At 42.8% G+C, this 16,895-nt stretch overlaps 1 protein-coding gene across 11 annotated transcripts in view; it reads right to left on the bottom strand.

Annotated features, from left to right (window-relative positions):
* The window catches only part of LOC135548347 (lysine-specific demethylase 2B-like), a 52,873-nt gene that overhangs the window by 20,274 nt on the left and 15,704 nt on the right, over positions 1–16,895 (bottom strand). For all 11 annotated transcript variants that reach the window (XM_064977848.1, XM_064977845.1, XM_064977849.1 and 8 more), the window contains exons 10-12: positions 14,503–14,629; positions 13,766–14,175; positions 13,568–13,654 (exon numbers count right to left, since the gene is read on the bottom strand). In XM_064977848.1, coding sequence (XP_064833920.1) covers positions 13,568–13,654; positions 13,766–14,175; positions 14,503–14,629 — 624 coding nt within the window. The remainder of the gene's footprint in view (positions 1–13,567; positions 13,655–13,765; positions 14,176–14,502; positions 14,630–16,895) is intronic.

Below are 16,895 nucleotides of genomic sequence, written 5' to 3'. Positions count from 1 at the left end.
CTCCAATCTCTGGAAGACTGAAACAGGTTTCCCTCAAGAATTTCCCTGTATTTAGCACCATCCATAATAACTTCAATTCTGACCAGTTTCCCAATCCCTGCCAATGAAAAACATAACATGATGCTGCCACCACCATGCTTCACTGTGGGGATGGTGTTCTCGGGGTGATGAGAGGTGTTGGTTTTGGCCAGACATAGCAGTTTCCTTGATGGCAAAAAGCTACATTTTAGTCTCATCTGACCAGAGTACCTTCTTCCCATATGTTTGGGGAGTCTCCCAAATGCCTTTTGGTGAACACCAAACGTGTTTGCTTATTTTCTTCTTTAAGCAATGGCTTTTTTCTGGCCACTCTTCCGTAAAGTCCAGCTCTATGGAGTGTTTGGCTTAAAGTGGTCCTATGGACAGATACTCCAATCTCCGTTGTGGAGCTTTGCAGCTCCTTCAGGGTTATCTTTGGTCTCTTTGTTGCCTCTCTGATTAATGCCCTCCTTGCCTGGTCTGTGAGTTTTGGTGGGCGGCCCTCTCTTGGCAGGTTTGTTGTGGTGCCATATTCTTTCCATTTTTTTAATAATAGATTTAATGGTGATCCGTGGGATGTTCAAAGTGTCTGATATTTTTTTATAACCCAACCCTGATCTATAGTTCTCCACAACATTGTCCCTGACCTGTTTGGAGAGCTCCTTGGTCTTCATGGTGCCACTTGCTTGGTGGAGTCCTTTGCTTAGTGGTGTTGCAGACTCTGGGGCCTTTCAGAACAGGTTTATATATACTGAGATCATGTGACAGATCATGTGACACTTCAATTGCACACAGGTGGACTTTATTTAACCAATTGTGTGACTTCTGGAGGTAATTGCTTGCACCAGATCTTATTTAGGGGCTTCAGAGCAAAGGGGGTGAATACATTTGTACACACCACTTTTCCATTTTTTTTATTTTTTGAAACATGATATTTTTTCATTTTACTTCACCAATTTGGACTATTTGGTGTATGTCCATTAGATGAAATCCAAATAAAATTTAAATTACAATTTAAATTACAGATTGTAATGCAACACAATAGGAAAAACACCAAGGGTGATGAATACTTTTGCAAGGCACTGTATACAGTACCAGTCAAAAGATTGGACACACCTACTCATTCAAGGGGTTCTCTTTATTTTTCAATATTTTCTACATTGTAGAATAATAGTGGAGACATGAAAACTATGAAATAACACATATGGAATCATGTAGCAACCAAAAAAGTATTACATAAAAATATATTTGAGATTTGAGATTCTTCAAAGTAGGCACCCTTTGCCTTGATCACAGCTTTGCACACTCGTGGGCTCCTGAGTGGTGCAGCGGTCTAAGGCACTGCATCTCAGTGGAAGAGGCATTATTACAGTCCCTGGTTTGAATCCAGGCTGTATCACATCCAGCCGTGACTGGCCGCCCCATAGGGCGGCTCACAATTGGCCCAAGTTTGTCCGGGTTTGGCCGGGGTAGGCCGTCATTGTAAATAAGAATTTGTTCTTAACCGACTTGCGTCGTTAAATAAAAAAAGGTTAAATAAAAAGCTGGTTGAGAGAATACCAAGAGTGTGCAAAGCTGTTATCAAGGCACAGGGTGGCTACTTTGAAGAATCTCAAATATATTTTGATTTATTTAACACTTTTTTGGTTACTACATGATTCCATGTGTGTTATTTCATAGTTTTGATGTCTTCACTATTATTCTACTATGTAGAAAATAGTACAAATTAAGAAAAAAAACCTAAATGAGTAGAAGAGTCCTTACTTTTGACTGGTACTGTATATACGTACATTACCTTTTCTACATATTTCAAAATTACAACTTAGGCGGGCCGGAAAACACTTAGGTGGAACACCCAAGCATTTTCTATACAGAACAATCCCTTATATACAGTGCCTTGCGAAAGTATTCGGCCCCCTTGAACTTTGCGACCGTTTGCCACATTTCAGGCTTCAAACATAAAGATATAAAACTGTATTTTTTTGTGAAGAATCAACAACAAGTGGGACACAATCACTCATGAAGTGGAACGACATTTATTGGATATTTCAAACTTTTTTAACAAATCAAAAACTGAAAAATTGGGCGTGCAAAATTATTCAGCCCCTTTACTTTCAGTGCAGCAAACTCTCTCCAGAAGTTCAGTGAGGATCTCTGAATGATCCAATGTTGACCTAAATGACTAATGATGATAAATACAATCCAACTGTGTGTAATCAAGTCTCCGTATAAATGCACCTGCACTGTGATAGTCTCAGAGGTCCGTTAAAAGCGCAGAGAGCATCATGAAGAACAAGGAACACACCAGGCAGGTCCGAGATACTGTTGTGAAGAAGTTTAAAGCTGGATTTGGATACAAAAAGATTTCCCAAGCTTTAAACATCCCAAGGAGCACTGTGCAAGCGATAATATTGAAATGGAAGGAGTATCAGACCACTGCAAATCTACCAAGACCTGGCCATCCCTCTAAACTTTCAGCTCATACAAGGAGAAGACTGATCAGAGATGCAGCCAAGAGGCCCATGATCACTCTGGATGAACTGCAGAGATCTACAGCTGAGGTGGGAGACTCTGTCCATAGGACAACAATCAGTTGTATATTGCACAAATCTGGCCTTTATGGAAGAGTGGCCGAGAAGAAAGCCATTTCTTAAAGATATCCATAAAAAGTGTTGTTTAAAGTTTGCCACAAGCCACCTGGGAGACACACCAAACATGTGAAAGAAGGTGCTCTGGTCAGATGAAACCAAAATTGAACTTTTTGGCAACAATGCAAAACGTTATGTTTGGTGTAAAAGCAACACAGCTCATCACCCTGAACACAGCATACCCACTGTCAAACATGGTGGTGGCAGCATCATGGTTTGGGTCTGCTTTTCTTCAGCAGGGACAGGGAAGATGGTTAAAATTGATGGGAAGATGGATGGAGCCAAATACAGGACCATTCTGGAAGAAAACCTGATGGAGTCTGCAAAAGACCTGAGACTGGGACGGAGATTTGTCTTCCAACAAGACAATGATCCAAAACATAAAGCAAAATCTACAATGGAATGGTTCAAAAATAAACATATCCAGGTGTTAGAATGGCCAAGTCAAAGTCCAGACCTGAATCCAATCGAGAATCTGTGGAAAGAACTGAAAACTGCTGTTCACAAATGCTCTCCATCCAACCTCACTGAGCTCGAGCTGTTTTGCAAGGAGGAATGGGGAAAAATTTCAGTCTCTCGATGTGCAAAACTGATAGAGACATACCCCAAGTGACTTACAGCTGTAATCGCAGCAAAAGGTGGCGCTACAAAGTATTAACTTAAGGGAGCTGAATAATTTTGCACGCCCAATTTTTCAGTTTTTGATTTGTTAAAAAAGTTTGAAATATCCAATAAATGTCGTTCCACTTCATGATTGTGTCCCACTTGTTGTTGATTCTTCACAAAAAATACAGTTTTATATCTTTATGTTTGAAGCCTGAAATGTGGCAAAAGGTCGCAAAGTTCAAGGGGGCCGAATACTTTCGCAAGGCATTGTAGATGTACTGTATGCAAATAACAAGGACATACAGGCTATGCCTGGTCACTAAAAAGGAGAAGACCCAGGGGATATTAGCTACTGTAAACAAACTCGTATTTTAAATCATATTCAAAATCACACTTTTATTCATGTAAATATTATATTTGTTATACTATTTTACTATTGAATACTGCAGAGTAGGTCTTGCACGTTACGCATTTCACTGTACTTTTGCACGTGACAAATAAAACTTGAAACATCCTGAGGGCACTGTGAACTCATCTATATTAGGCAGACAATTGGAGGTTTGTTTCTATACTGAACAAAAATACAAACGGAACATGTAAAGTCTTGGTTCCATGTTTCTTGAGCTGAAGATCCAGAAATGTTCACAAAAAGGTTATTTCTCCCAAATTTTGTGCACGTTTGTTTACATCCCTGTTAGTGAGTATTTCTCATTTGCCAAGATAATGCAGGTGTGGCATATCAAGAAGTTGATTAAACAGCATGATCAGTACACCGATGGACCTTGCGCTGGGGACAATAAAAAGCCACTCTAAAATGTGCAGTTGTCACACAACACAATGCCACAGATGTCTCAGGTTTTGAGAGAGTGTGCAATTGGCATGCTGACTGCAGGAATGTCCACCAGAACTGTTGGCAGAGAATTTAATGTTAATTTCTCTACCATAAGCCACCTCCAATGCCATTTTAGAGAATTTGTCAGTACATCCATCTGGCCTCACAACCGCAGACCATGTGTAACCAGCCCATCCCAGTACCTCCACATCAAGCTTCTTCAGTTGTGGGATCGTCTGAGACCAGTCACCCAGACAGCTGATGAAACTGAGGAGAATTTGTCTGTAATAAAGCCCTTTTTGTGGGGAAAATCTCATTCTAATTGGATGTGCCCCTGCCCAGTCATGTGAAATCCATAGATTAGGACCTAATGAATTAACTTTAATTGACTGATTTCCTTATTTAACTGTAAAATTGTTGAAATTGTTGCATGTTGCGTTTATACTTTTGTTCAGTATGCTTCAAAGAGATAGTGCACTCATCACGACCGTTCACCCATAGATCACAGAGTTATAATGTACTTCACCAAGAAGCACATACTGATATATGGTTATGGGCATAGATACACTACATAGCCAAAAGTATGTGGGCAGCCCTTCAAGTTAGTGGATTCGGCTATTTCAGCCACACTCATTGCGGACAGGTGTATAAAAATGGAGCACACAGCCATGCAATTTCCATACACAAACATTGGCAGTAGAATGGCCCGTACTGAAGATCTCAGTGACTTTCAATGTGGCACCGTCATAGGATACTACCTTTCCAACAAGTCAGTTTGTCAAATGTCTGCCCTGCTAGAGCTGCCCCGGTCAACTGCAAGTGCTGTTATTGTGAAGTGGAAACGTCTAGAGGCAACAACAGATCAGCCGCGAATTGGTAGGCCACACAAGCTCACTGAACAGGGCAGCGAGAAGTTAAGTGCATAGCACGTAGAAATCGCCTGTCCTTGGTTGCAACACTCACTACAGAGTTCGAAACTGCCTCTGGAAGCAACGTCAGCCTCAGAACTGTTTGTCGGGAGCTTTATGAAATGGGTTTCCATGGCCGAAGCCGCACACAAGCCTAACACCATGCCCAAACCGGACACACACGTGAGTACGCAAGTTGATTTAGTTCCAGTGAAGGGCATTCTTAAAACTACAGCAAACAATGACATTCTAGACCATTCTGTGCTTCCAACTTTGTGGCAACAGTTTGGGAAAGGCCCATTCCTGGTTCAGCATGACAATTTCCCAGTGCACAAAGCGAGGTCCATACAGAAATGGTTTGCCGAGATCGGTGTGGAAGTACTTGACTGGCCTGCAAAGAGCCCTGACCTCAACCCCATCGAACACCTTTGGGATGAATTGGAATGCCGACTGCAACTAGGCCGAAACGCCAAACATCAGTCTAGTGGAAAGTCTTCCCAGAAGAGTGGAGGCTGTTATGACAGCAAAGGGCAGACCAACTTAATGCCCATGATTTGGAAAGAGATATTCGACGAGCAGGTGTCAATGTACTTTTGTACTGTACAAAAATATAAAAAAACACAACATGCAACAATTTAAAAAGTTTTACTGGAGTTACAGTTCATATAAGGAAATCAGTCAATTAGGCCCTAATCTATGGGATTTCACATGACTGGGAAAACAGATATGCATCTATTGGTCACAGACACCTTTAATAAAAAAATAAAAAAGGTAGAGGCGTGGATCAGAAATCCAGTCAGTATCTGGTGTGACCATTTTCCTCATGCAGTGCAACATCTTCACATAGAGTTGATCTTACTGTTGATTGTGGAATGTGGTCCCACTCTTCAATGGTTGTGCGAAGTTGCTGGACATTGGCGGGAACTGGAACATGCTGTCGTAAACGTCAATCCAGAGAATTCCAAACGTACTCAAATCGGTGACCTGTTTGGTGAATATGCAGGCAATGGAAGAACTGGGACATTTTCAGCTTCCAGGAATTGTGTACAGATCCTTGCGACATGGGCCTGTGCATTATCATGCTCAAACATGAGATGATGGCGGCGGATGAATGGCACGACAATGGGTCTCGTCACGTTATCTCTGTGCTTTCAAATTGCCATCTACAGTGGGGCAAAAAAGTATTTAGTCAGCCACCAATTGTGCAAGTTCTCCCACTTAAAAAGATGAGAGGCCTGTAATTTTCATCATAGGGACACTTCAACTATGACAGACAAAATTAGGGGAAAAAATCCAGAAAATCACATTGTAGGATTTTTTATGAATTTATTTGCAAATAATATAAGTATTTGGTCACCTACAAACAAGCAAGATTTCTGGCTCTCACAGACCTGTAACTTCTTCTTTAAGAGGCTCCTCTGTCCTCCACTCGTTACCTGTATTAATGGCCAAGACCAAAGAGCTGTCAAAGGACACCCGGGATGTAACTAACAGGGATGTAAACAAATGTCTTCACAAAATTTGAGAGAAATAAGCTTTTTGTGCGTATGGGATCTCTTGAGCTTTTTCGCCTACTCAAGTATTTCATATCTATTGCTTCTGATATTGCTATGTAGCCCAGATTATTGTCCCTTTCCAATTATACCTGACAAATTGTCAATTTTTGATACTTTATATATATATATATATATATATATATTCCTTTTTATTATGCATCGACTCCCCATTTGCCAATCTCTAATTAACTATCTGCTTGCACCTGTTGCGCCTGTTACGCACAGCAGGTGTTTTAAGTGCGTGTCTTCTTAATTTGTTTGTACAGCACTGATGAAGGCATGAGGCCAAAACGTATGCTCAGTTTATTTAATTTGTTTTATTAGCACCTTGCACTTTCTGTATTATTTTGAGTGTGGATTAAATTAATGAAATTATTTTTGCATCTTGGCCTCTTTGGGTTATTCCTCTTCATGGTTGAGTGCAAGTACTTTTTGAACTCTACAGATACTCTTCCACGCACTAGCCACCTTTCATTCTATCTTGAGCTAACCCTCATACTGACTTCATATCTATTATTTCAGCTCGTGAAACATGGGACCAACACTTTACATGTTGCGTTTAGATTTTTGTTCAGTATATAACCTAGCTGTGCATAGTATATGGTGATGGGGCACGAGCTATACCAGAGGAAATGTGGTTACTGTGAATTCAAATGGCAGATATCCAGCATGCACTTGTTTCCACAGCAACCCACAGTACAGAACATGTGTTACTTTCCCACCATCCTGTGATTTTCAGTTGGAAAGGGCATGTACTAAGGAAATGCAGGTGAATGCTGACTGACTGCTCAGAGCTGCTCCAGCAACACTGGGTGTGTACTGCTTTATATTTCTATCTGAGGAGCATTATGCAAAACACTATGTGAGTCAGAATAATAACAACATTGAAATTGCTAATTCACTAATCCCTTTGATCCTCATACTAAATCACTAAGCTGTGCACACTCCACCTCCTCCCTATCCTCACTCAATGACTAACCAGCGGGACTAACAGGTTTTGCAAGAATAAAACCACAAACCGCTTCGGAAGAATTTGCATGATGTAATGAGGTGTTTGAATTCAATAGAATGGTTATGTCATCATAACATTCTCCACCTAGCCTAGTGAGAGCAGTAGGAAGAGATGAGCGAAATCAGTGATCACAATTACAGCAAGGAACGGAACAAAAAACAGCCACAGCCAATCAGGTGTATCAGATTTCTATAGCAACATCAGCAGTGCACATTTTCCAAGGATCAGCATAGCAACAACAGACTTCCTACTATTCCTGTGACATGAAGAGATTTGGGTAGCCAACCAAGTGCTGCTACCACTGGACAGAGAAAATGCAAATAACCTATCAGAGAAGAACATCAGGGTCAGAGGCTAAACCTTGCCTTGTTCTAGACTTATCCTAAAACAAGTGTACACCAAGCAGAGTGGCTAGGCTGGGGTGATCAGAGATCTAGGCAAAATAATATTTTATTTTAGATATTGGGGGCATCTATAATCTGTGGTGGAATCCAAGGATCTCTGTTTGGATTACAGACCCGGGGCCTGACTGAGCCAAAGAGGAAGTGCAGATAACTAAAGAAGACTTGTTTTCTTATGCTCTCTCTTGTCTCTCTGCAGCAGACATACAGTGGGAAGTATTCAGACCCCTTGACTTTTTCCACATTTTGTTATGTTACAGCCTTATTCTAAAATTGATTAAATCGTTTTATTCCCTAAATCAGTCTACATACAATACCCAACAATCACAAAGCAAAAACAGGTTGACATTTTTGAAAATGTATCAAGATAAAATTCAAATATTTTTTTTTAAACTTTGTCACATGTAGACTTGAAATGCTTACTTACAAGCCCTTAACCAACAGTGCAGTTCAAAAGGAAGAAAATATTTACCAAGTAGACTAAAATAATAAATAAGAATAAAAAGTAACACAATAAGAATAAAAAGGCTATATACAGGGTTCACCGGTACCGAGTCATTGTGCGGAGATACAGGCTAGTTGAGGTAATCTGTACATGTAGGTGGGGGCGAAGTGACTATGCATAGGTAACAAACAAACAGTGAGTAGCAGCAGTGTACAAAAAGGGAGGGGTGGAGGTCCAATGTAAATTGTCCGTTGGCGATTTTATGAATTGTTCAGTCATTTTATGGCTTGGGGGTGGAAGCTGTTGAGTAGCCTTTTGGTATGAGACTTGGCGCTCAGGTACCTCTTGCCGTGCGGTAGCAGAGAAAACAGCCTATAACTTGGTTGACTGGAGTCTCTGACAATTTTATGGGCTTTCCTCTGACACTGCCCATTATATAGGTCCTGGACAGCAGGAAGCTTGGCTGGGCCGTTCGCACTACCCTCTGTAGTGCCTTGCGGTCAGATGCCGAGCAGTTTCCATACCAGGCGGTGATGCAAACGGTCAGGATGCCCTCGATGGTGCAGCTGTAGAACCCTTTGAGGATCTGGGGACCCATGCCAAATATCACATTTACAAAAGTATTCAGACCCTTTACTCAGTAATTTGTTGACGCACCTTTGGCAGCGATTACAGCCTTGAGTCTTTGAGTATGACGCTACAAGCTTAGCACAGCTGTATTTGGGGAGTTTCTCCAATTATTCTCTGCAGATCCTCTCAAGCTCTGTCAGGTTGGACGGGGAGTGTTACTGCACAGCTATTTTCAGGTCTCTCCAGAGATGTTCGATCGGGTTCTAATCCGGGCTCTGGTTGGGCCATTCAAGGATATTCAGAGACTTGTCCCAAAGCCACTCCTGCATTGTCTTGGCTTAGGGTCATTGTCCTGTTGGAAGGTGAACCTTCGACCCAGTCTCATGGTCCTGTACTTTGCGCCATTCATCTTTCCTTCGATCCTGACTAGTCTCCCAGTCCCTTCCACTGAAAAACGTCTTCACAGCATGATGCTGCCAACACCATGCTTCACCGTAGGGATGGTGCCAGGTTTCCTCCAGATGTAACACTTGGCATTCAGGCCAAAGAGTTCAATCTTGGTTTCATCAGCCCAGAGGAATCTTGTTTCTTTAAGTGCCTTTTGGCAAAAGCCCAGAGGAATCTTGTTTCTTTAAGTGCCTTTTGGCAAAATCCAAGCGGGCTGACATGTTCCTTTTACTGAGGAGTGGCTTCCGTCTGGCCACTCTACCATAGAGGCCTGATTGGTGGAGTGCTGCAGAGATGGTTGTCCTTCTGGACAACAGGTGGACTTCAATCAAGTAGGAGAAACATCGAGGATGGTCAATGGAAACAGGATGGACTGGAGCTCAATTTCGAGTCTCATAGCAAAGGGTCTGAATATTTATGTAAATAAGGTATGGTTTTTGTATTTTATAAATTTGATAACATTTCTAAAAACCTGTTCTCTCTGTCATTATGGGGTATTGTGTGTAAATTGATGGAAAAATGTTTGTTTCATCAATTTTAGAATAAGGCTGTAATGTAACAACGTGTTAAAAGTCAAAATGGTCTGAATACTTTCCGAATGCACTGTACAGTCAGCAATATGTTTGAAACATCAAATCGCAGTATCGGATCGCAATACATATAGAATCATAATACATATTGTATCGGCACCTAAGTATCATGATAATATTGCACTGTGAGGTCCCTGGCAATTCCCAGCCCTAACATACAGTGTTCTATGATCTGTCCGGTCACCGGTCACCTCCTTGACATATCTGTCACAAGCAACCATAGACAATGACAGAGGATCCATTTACACGTATCAAAAGTCATAACCCAACAGGTTACCTGACAGCATTTAGTGATTTTCAAGTTAACCTGTCTCAAAGGAGTAGATCTATCGCTGTCAGATCGGACCTGACCCCAAAGGACCACGGACCTTACATGAGAAAATATGTTCCAGACAGCCCTCCACATTGTCTTGAAAATTCTCCCGTCTCCCAGCAACACAAAAACATAATAGGATTGGGAATCCTGCAGGACAGTGACAGAAGGGTGTAAATCTCCATCTAAAAAGAGGAAGTGAAACTAACTTTACAGAACCTGAACTGACCCAGTCAGTCAGTCTCAGGAAGCCCAGGTCACTGAGTGACATAAGATGTTCCTCATCATATCCCAAATGGAGACTGTACAGGGAGCATAATATCTCCTTGCAAGGACATGCAATGACAGAAATGTAGCTTATCCATCTCATCAGCATCAAAGCCTTCCATGCCTAAAAAGTTTGTTATCTGTAAACTATGCCATTTATTACCAGAGCACACATGTAGGCATGTTATGTAGCTAGCTAGTAGGGCCCTGTGATTTGGTTAATCATGTCACATGACATGGATTTTAATCTTTATTTAAAGCTTTTTTATCAAAGCTGTCCCATTTTCTTTTTATGTCAGATGGTCCAGAACCATCCTCAGACAATTGCTTTCATTTTTGGTCTAATTCTCATTTCTGGAAAAGGCTTAAAATAATGCTGAAAATCCAGGTCATGTGACATGATTAACCAAGACACAGGGCCCTAGATCTAAGGTATGATGATGAATATTCCTCTACAAACCAGCGTGCTATTCCTTAGCTCAGCAAAACTGAAGTTCAGCAGAGGAGTTGGAGTATGTGCCACAGTGTAATAACCTACTGCGTCACAGTGGAACACAGGAAGACCTGCTCAACTTGAATAGCCCATATCCACACAGGCATACGCCCAATCAGTCATACAGCACAAACAAACACGATGTGTGATCTCAGATAAAACACCACTGCTGGTAAACTTCAAGAGGAAATGCTAGCAAGGAATAATAGATGCAAGGCTCTCTTAAACTGAGGCATAGTGAGCGCCCAGAGGCACTGTAAAAAATATATAATCATCTGCAACCAGACCGTAGAGATGGAGGTGATATGTTGTTTTTTAACACCAAAAACATGCACATCCCTATCGAACAAGAACACCACGTACAAATATTGTGTTGATATCAACAGCAACAGGGAGGAAAAAAATATCTTCCGCCATCTCATCTGTGGCAGGATCGAAAAGAATTAAACTGTATCCAATGATAAACACACTCACAGTCAGTGTATAATTGGAAGGGGCTGTGGAATGCAGTGCTATGACTGTGTGGCAGAGGAGTCTATACACAAACACAATCTTCCTCAGCGTTTACATGCACAATCTCCTGGCTCATTTACATGCCATAGCCAATTCATACGGTACACATCAACTATATTCCCTCATTATCATACACAATTGCAGGCACAATAAATATATTAAATGCATCAGATGTATTCTTCCCTGTTCATACAATTGAACCTATTAAATATTCATCTATAATCTGCATCTTTCTGCCTGATCTCTCACACACATTCTTGTTGTTTATCTCGTTTCTCTTCCCTGTTCTGGAACAACCAGTAGTTTCCTTGAGGACTGACGCTGCTGTCTGAACGGTCTGTGCCATCTCACCTCCTTACTGCATTTCTCAGGCACACACACACCCACACACAACCTGTAAATCAACCTACAAGCACAGGGAAGAAAATAAAGAACACAAGAAAGGAGGCTAACATAGAAACAGAAGCAGCATTTCTCTTCAGGTGGCCCCTTTCCATACAACAATCAGCTCAATTAACTGTGCCTCACAGACAGACACATTTCTCTCCTCTCCTCTGCTATGTCCCGAGGAGTTCAGTGCGCTAACCAACCTGCTCAGCCTCTGAGTCGTAATCCTCATCGTCAGTGCTCAGCGACATGGCCATGGCTGTTTTTCATACCCTGACCAACTCACAGCAAACTGACATGGCTGCAGCCCGCCCCAGCCTGAGCCTCCTCCTCATCCAGCTGCTGCTGCCGTCTACCGCACAGCCCTCCCTCCTGCTCCACAATCTTCCAGCAAAGGCAATATACACAGCAGAGCAGAGCAGGCTAGCTCATGAATAGGGAATGGTTAGGTCTCTGGGAGGAAGGAGTACAGGGAGACAGTGCAGCCAATGGGGAGACCATATGCAGATAAGGTATTTGAATACGTGCAGTGGAGCCCCACCTTCTTCCAGTCAGGAAGGAGAATGCAGAACCAGTTTGGGGATATTCCTACATGAGCCGGATCACTGGGAAGGAAGACCAGACAAATTCAGCCAATAGAGAGACAGATGGTGTTTTATTTCAAAAGGAACACACAAAGAGCCCATAGAATCAGCAGCTGGCCTTTAAATTGATCAACGACGTGTAGGGGGAGCAGCAGACAACAGATTTCTATGATCAAAATCCATCCCATATGCAGCTATGTGCTACTATGTCCACAGCACACTTCTTTGTAAGGGAATGATCTAGTCTGTTGCTTTCCTGCCTGCCCGCTGCATCAGTGAATCTGGCTTTGATTGCTCTGCTCTGGCTTCTACTTTATGTCCAGCTGTACTGTGGTTGGAGCTTTTAATGCAGTACAGGAAGTTAAAGATCAAAAGGGGCTTCACACAGATAATTTTCTATCATGCCGCCACTCCTCCCCGCAATCCCCATTCTGTCTTAGTCAATACAACAGTAGAAGTGATGTCTAATGAGATGCAGTGACACAATTAAGCATTTTTGGACTTCGATACAAAATAATAAATCAGACTTATTTGCAAATTATTTTTCAAGCTGATCAATAGGCCTAGATAGATCACCCATAAGGAGCATAGTTTTAGTTAACCTTTTATCAGTAAACTCAAAGCCCTCACTTGGTAAACAAGATGAAGCAGAACAGTGTTAATTATCCAACAATGACAGACACTGTGGATGAGACCCAGCTGTGACATGGAAGAGATGAGGAGCAAAAAAATACAGAAAATCTCATTATCTCCCTCGTTAGGCAATTCTGCAGCCCGCTAAATCAAAATTATGCAAATAAGTACAACCACTGCTCTAGGGAAGAAGATAATCTAGTTTGAGAGAGAGGAGAGAGACACGAGTACCAAAATCACGATATACACTCTGCTCCACTAGGCCAAGACAGAGTATGAATATGGACAGGCTTTCAGATGACAGATGAATGACAATACTGAGGCTATAAACACCGCATTCTCACCTTGGAAGACTTCTTGGGCCAGCACACCACAGGTACACCAGTGGCAGCCATTTTGGGATCATCGTCTTCATGTTCCTTCAAGACAACCTGGGGAACGGGTAAAAGAGTAATGTAAGTTCCTGTGTTTTGTAATGGTACGTCCAGATATTTACACAGAGACAGAAAATACATTAGAGCTGAGCTGGGATAGGCACATACCTTCATGTCATCCAGCAGGGCCTGGGGGTCCTCCATGCCATCTGGGACACATTTCTTATTTTCGGGGAGTGCTTCCAGCTTCTCCACCAGGGCCTTAAGGCCCTTCAGTTCAAACTCAGTCAAATGAGTCCATTTACTCTGAGACTCTGAGCCTGGCGAACCAGAGGGGGTTTTGGGGAACTCTGGAGGCTGGATGGAGGTGGGGTTGCAGCTATCATCCAAGGCAGCTTTAAGAGGCTGAGGGGCGCTGGGTTTACCCTTCCTGTTATCAGGAGAGCAGGGGTCATCAAATGCTGACCTGTCACTCCGTTCATCTCGTTCCTGTTGCATCTCGCAGGAGTCCTCCTCGTCCATGTCCTGACTCCGCGAGTCAGAGGAGGGGCTCTCAGTGCTCAGCTTCGTTTCCAAATCTGAAGAAGTGCAGGAGGAGGATGAGAGAAGACTAAAGGACCAGTCTGATGTGCTCCATATGTGTAACCATTCCGATCAGATTATAATGTCACTTTCATCATGCTAGCTATCATTTCTGTGATAACGCAGTCTCACTGATTAAAACAGAGGTCAGAAGTGTTATAACATTGGCTCTTAGCAAAGGATTAGAGTGTTACCCACTTGTGAGTGGTAATTACAACAAGAGTGCAAGACAGGAGCTCTCGGGATAGAAGAAAGATTGAAGCAGCATTCATTGACACACCCGGGGCACTGGTTAAACAGCTCCATTAGTTGGGCTCACTCACCGATTAGCAGAGGATCTCTGTGAAACTCCGGAGCGAGATGGGAGCGCTTGGTCAGGCAGTGCACGTACCTCTCCAGGACATACCAGCACATCTCATTGTAGAACGGGTAGCGGAACTTGGAATGAACCTGAAACGAGTTTGGAGAGAAAATGTAATTAAGAGAACAAGTCTCTAAAAAGACAATGAGGGAAGTCATTCCCATTTTTAGTCTGCTACCATTTTGTAATGATTAACAAGAGTTAACGCCTAATCTTCACTGTAGGTCTGGTGGTTTATTTACTTCCTTCTGTATTAATACTCAAGCAGTAGGCCTAGTGTCTGGGACTAGACAGTTATCATTTACTCTAGGCTAAAACATGAGGATCGCCACAGGAAAGGAAGACCCAGAATTACTTCTGCTGCAAAGGTAAATTAATCAGAGTTACAAGCCTCAGAAATTGCAGCCCAAATAAATGCTTCACAGAGTTCAAGTAACAGACACACCGCAACATCAACTGTTCAGAGGAAACTGTAAATCAGGCCTTCATGGTCGAATTGCTGCAAAGAAACTACAACTAAAGGACACCAATAAGAATAAGAGACTTGCTTGGGCCAAGAAACACAAGTAATGGACATTAGACCAGTAGAAATCTGTCCTTTGATCTGTCCAAATTTGAGATTTTTGGTTCCCTGTTGTGTCTTCGTAAGACACAGAGTAGGTGAATGGATGATCTCCGCATGTGTGGTTCCCATCGTGAGGAGGAGGAGGTGGTGGTGTGATGGTGTGTTTTGCTGGTGACACGGTCAGTGATTTATTTAGAATTCGAAGCACACTTAACCAGCATGGCTACCACAGCATGCCCAAACTTTTGACTGCTACTATAAAATACAAAAGTATGTGGAAATACTTTCAAATTTGTAGAGTCTGCTATTTCAGCCACACCCATTGGTGACAGGGGTATAAAAAAATATAAAAAATAAAGCACACAGCCATGCAATCTGCATAGACAAACATTGGCAGTAGAATTGCCTTACTGAAGAGCTCAGTGACTTTCAACGTGGCACCATCATAGGATGCCACCTTTTCAAAAAAGTCAGTTTGTCCAATTTCTGCCCTGGTCAACTGTAAGTACGGTTATTGTGAAGTGGAAATGTCTAGGAGCAACAACAGCTCAGCTGAAAAGTGGTAGGCCACACAGGCTCACAACAGGACCGCAGAGTGCTGAAGCGCATAAAAATCATCTGTCCTCGGTTGAAACACTCCATATTTCAAACTGCCTCTGGAAGTACCATCGGCACAAGAACTGTTCGTCGGGAGCTTCATGAAATGGGTTACCATGGCAGAGCAGCCGCACACAAGCCTAAGGTCACCATGCGCAATGACAAGTGCCAGCTGGAGTGGTGTCAAGCTCGCCGCCATTGAACTCTGGAGCAGGTCAAACACGTTCTCTGGAGTGATGAACCCTACCAAACGAGCTAAATGACTTCTATGCTCGCTTCGAGACAAGCAACAGTGAAGCATGCATGAGAGCACCAGCTGTTCCAGACAACTGTGTGCTCACGCTCGCCATAACCGACGTGAGAAAGACCTTTAAACAGGTCAATATTCACAAGGCCAGGCGGATTATCAAGATGTGTACTCCGAGCATGCCCTGACCAACTGGCAAGTGTCTTCACTGACATTTTCAACACGTCCCTGGCCGAGTCCGTAATACCTACGTGTTTCAAGCAGACCACCATAGTATAGTCCCTGTGCCCTAGAACACCAAGGTAACCTGCCTAAATGACTACCGACCCATAGCACTCACATCTGTAGCCATGAAGTGCTTTAAAAGGCTGGTCATGGCTCACATTAACACCATCCTCCCAGAAACCATAGACCCACTCCAACTTGCCTACCACCCCAACAGATCCATAGATGACACAATCTCTATTGCACTCCACACTGCCCTTTCCCACCTGAACAAAAGGAACACTTATGTGAGAATGCTGTTAATTGACAACAGCTCAGCGTTCAACACCATAGTGCCCTCAAAGCTCATCACTAAGTTAAGGACCCTGAGACTAAACACCTCCCCCTGCAACTGGACTGCACGGCCAAGCACGGTGGTAGGCCTGATCACCGGCAACAATGACACAGCCTATAAGGGAGGTCAGAGAACTGACAGTGTGGTGCCAGGACAACAACCTTTCCCTCAATGTGATCAAGACAAAGGAGATGATCGTGGGCTACAGGAAAAGGAGGGCCAAGAATGCCCCCATTCTCGTCGATGGGGTTGTAGTGGAGCAGGTTGAGAGCTTCAAGTTCATTGGTGACCACATTACCAACAAACTATCATGGTCTAAACACACCAAGACAGTCGTGAAGAGGGCAAAACAAAACCTATTCCCCCTCAGGAGACAATATTTGGCAT

This window comes from Oncorhynchus masou, chromosome 11 (assembly GCF_036934945.1).
Source record: "Oncorhynchus masou masou isolate Uvic2021 chromosome 11, UVic_Omas_1.1, whole genome shotgun sequence".
NCBI classification, from domain to species: Eukaryota; Metazoa; Chordata; class Actinopteri; order Salmoniformes; family Salmonidae; genus Oncorhynchus; species Oncorhynchus masou.
Note: the sequence above shows the minus strand (reverse complement) of the source record. Positions and strands in the feature narration are given on the sequence as shown.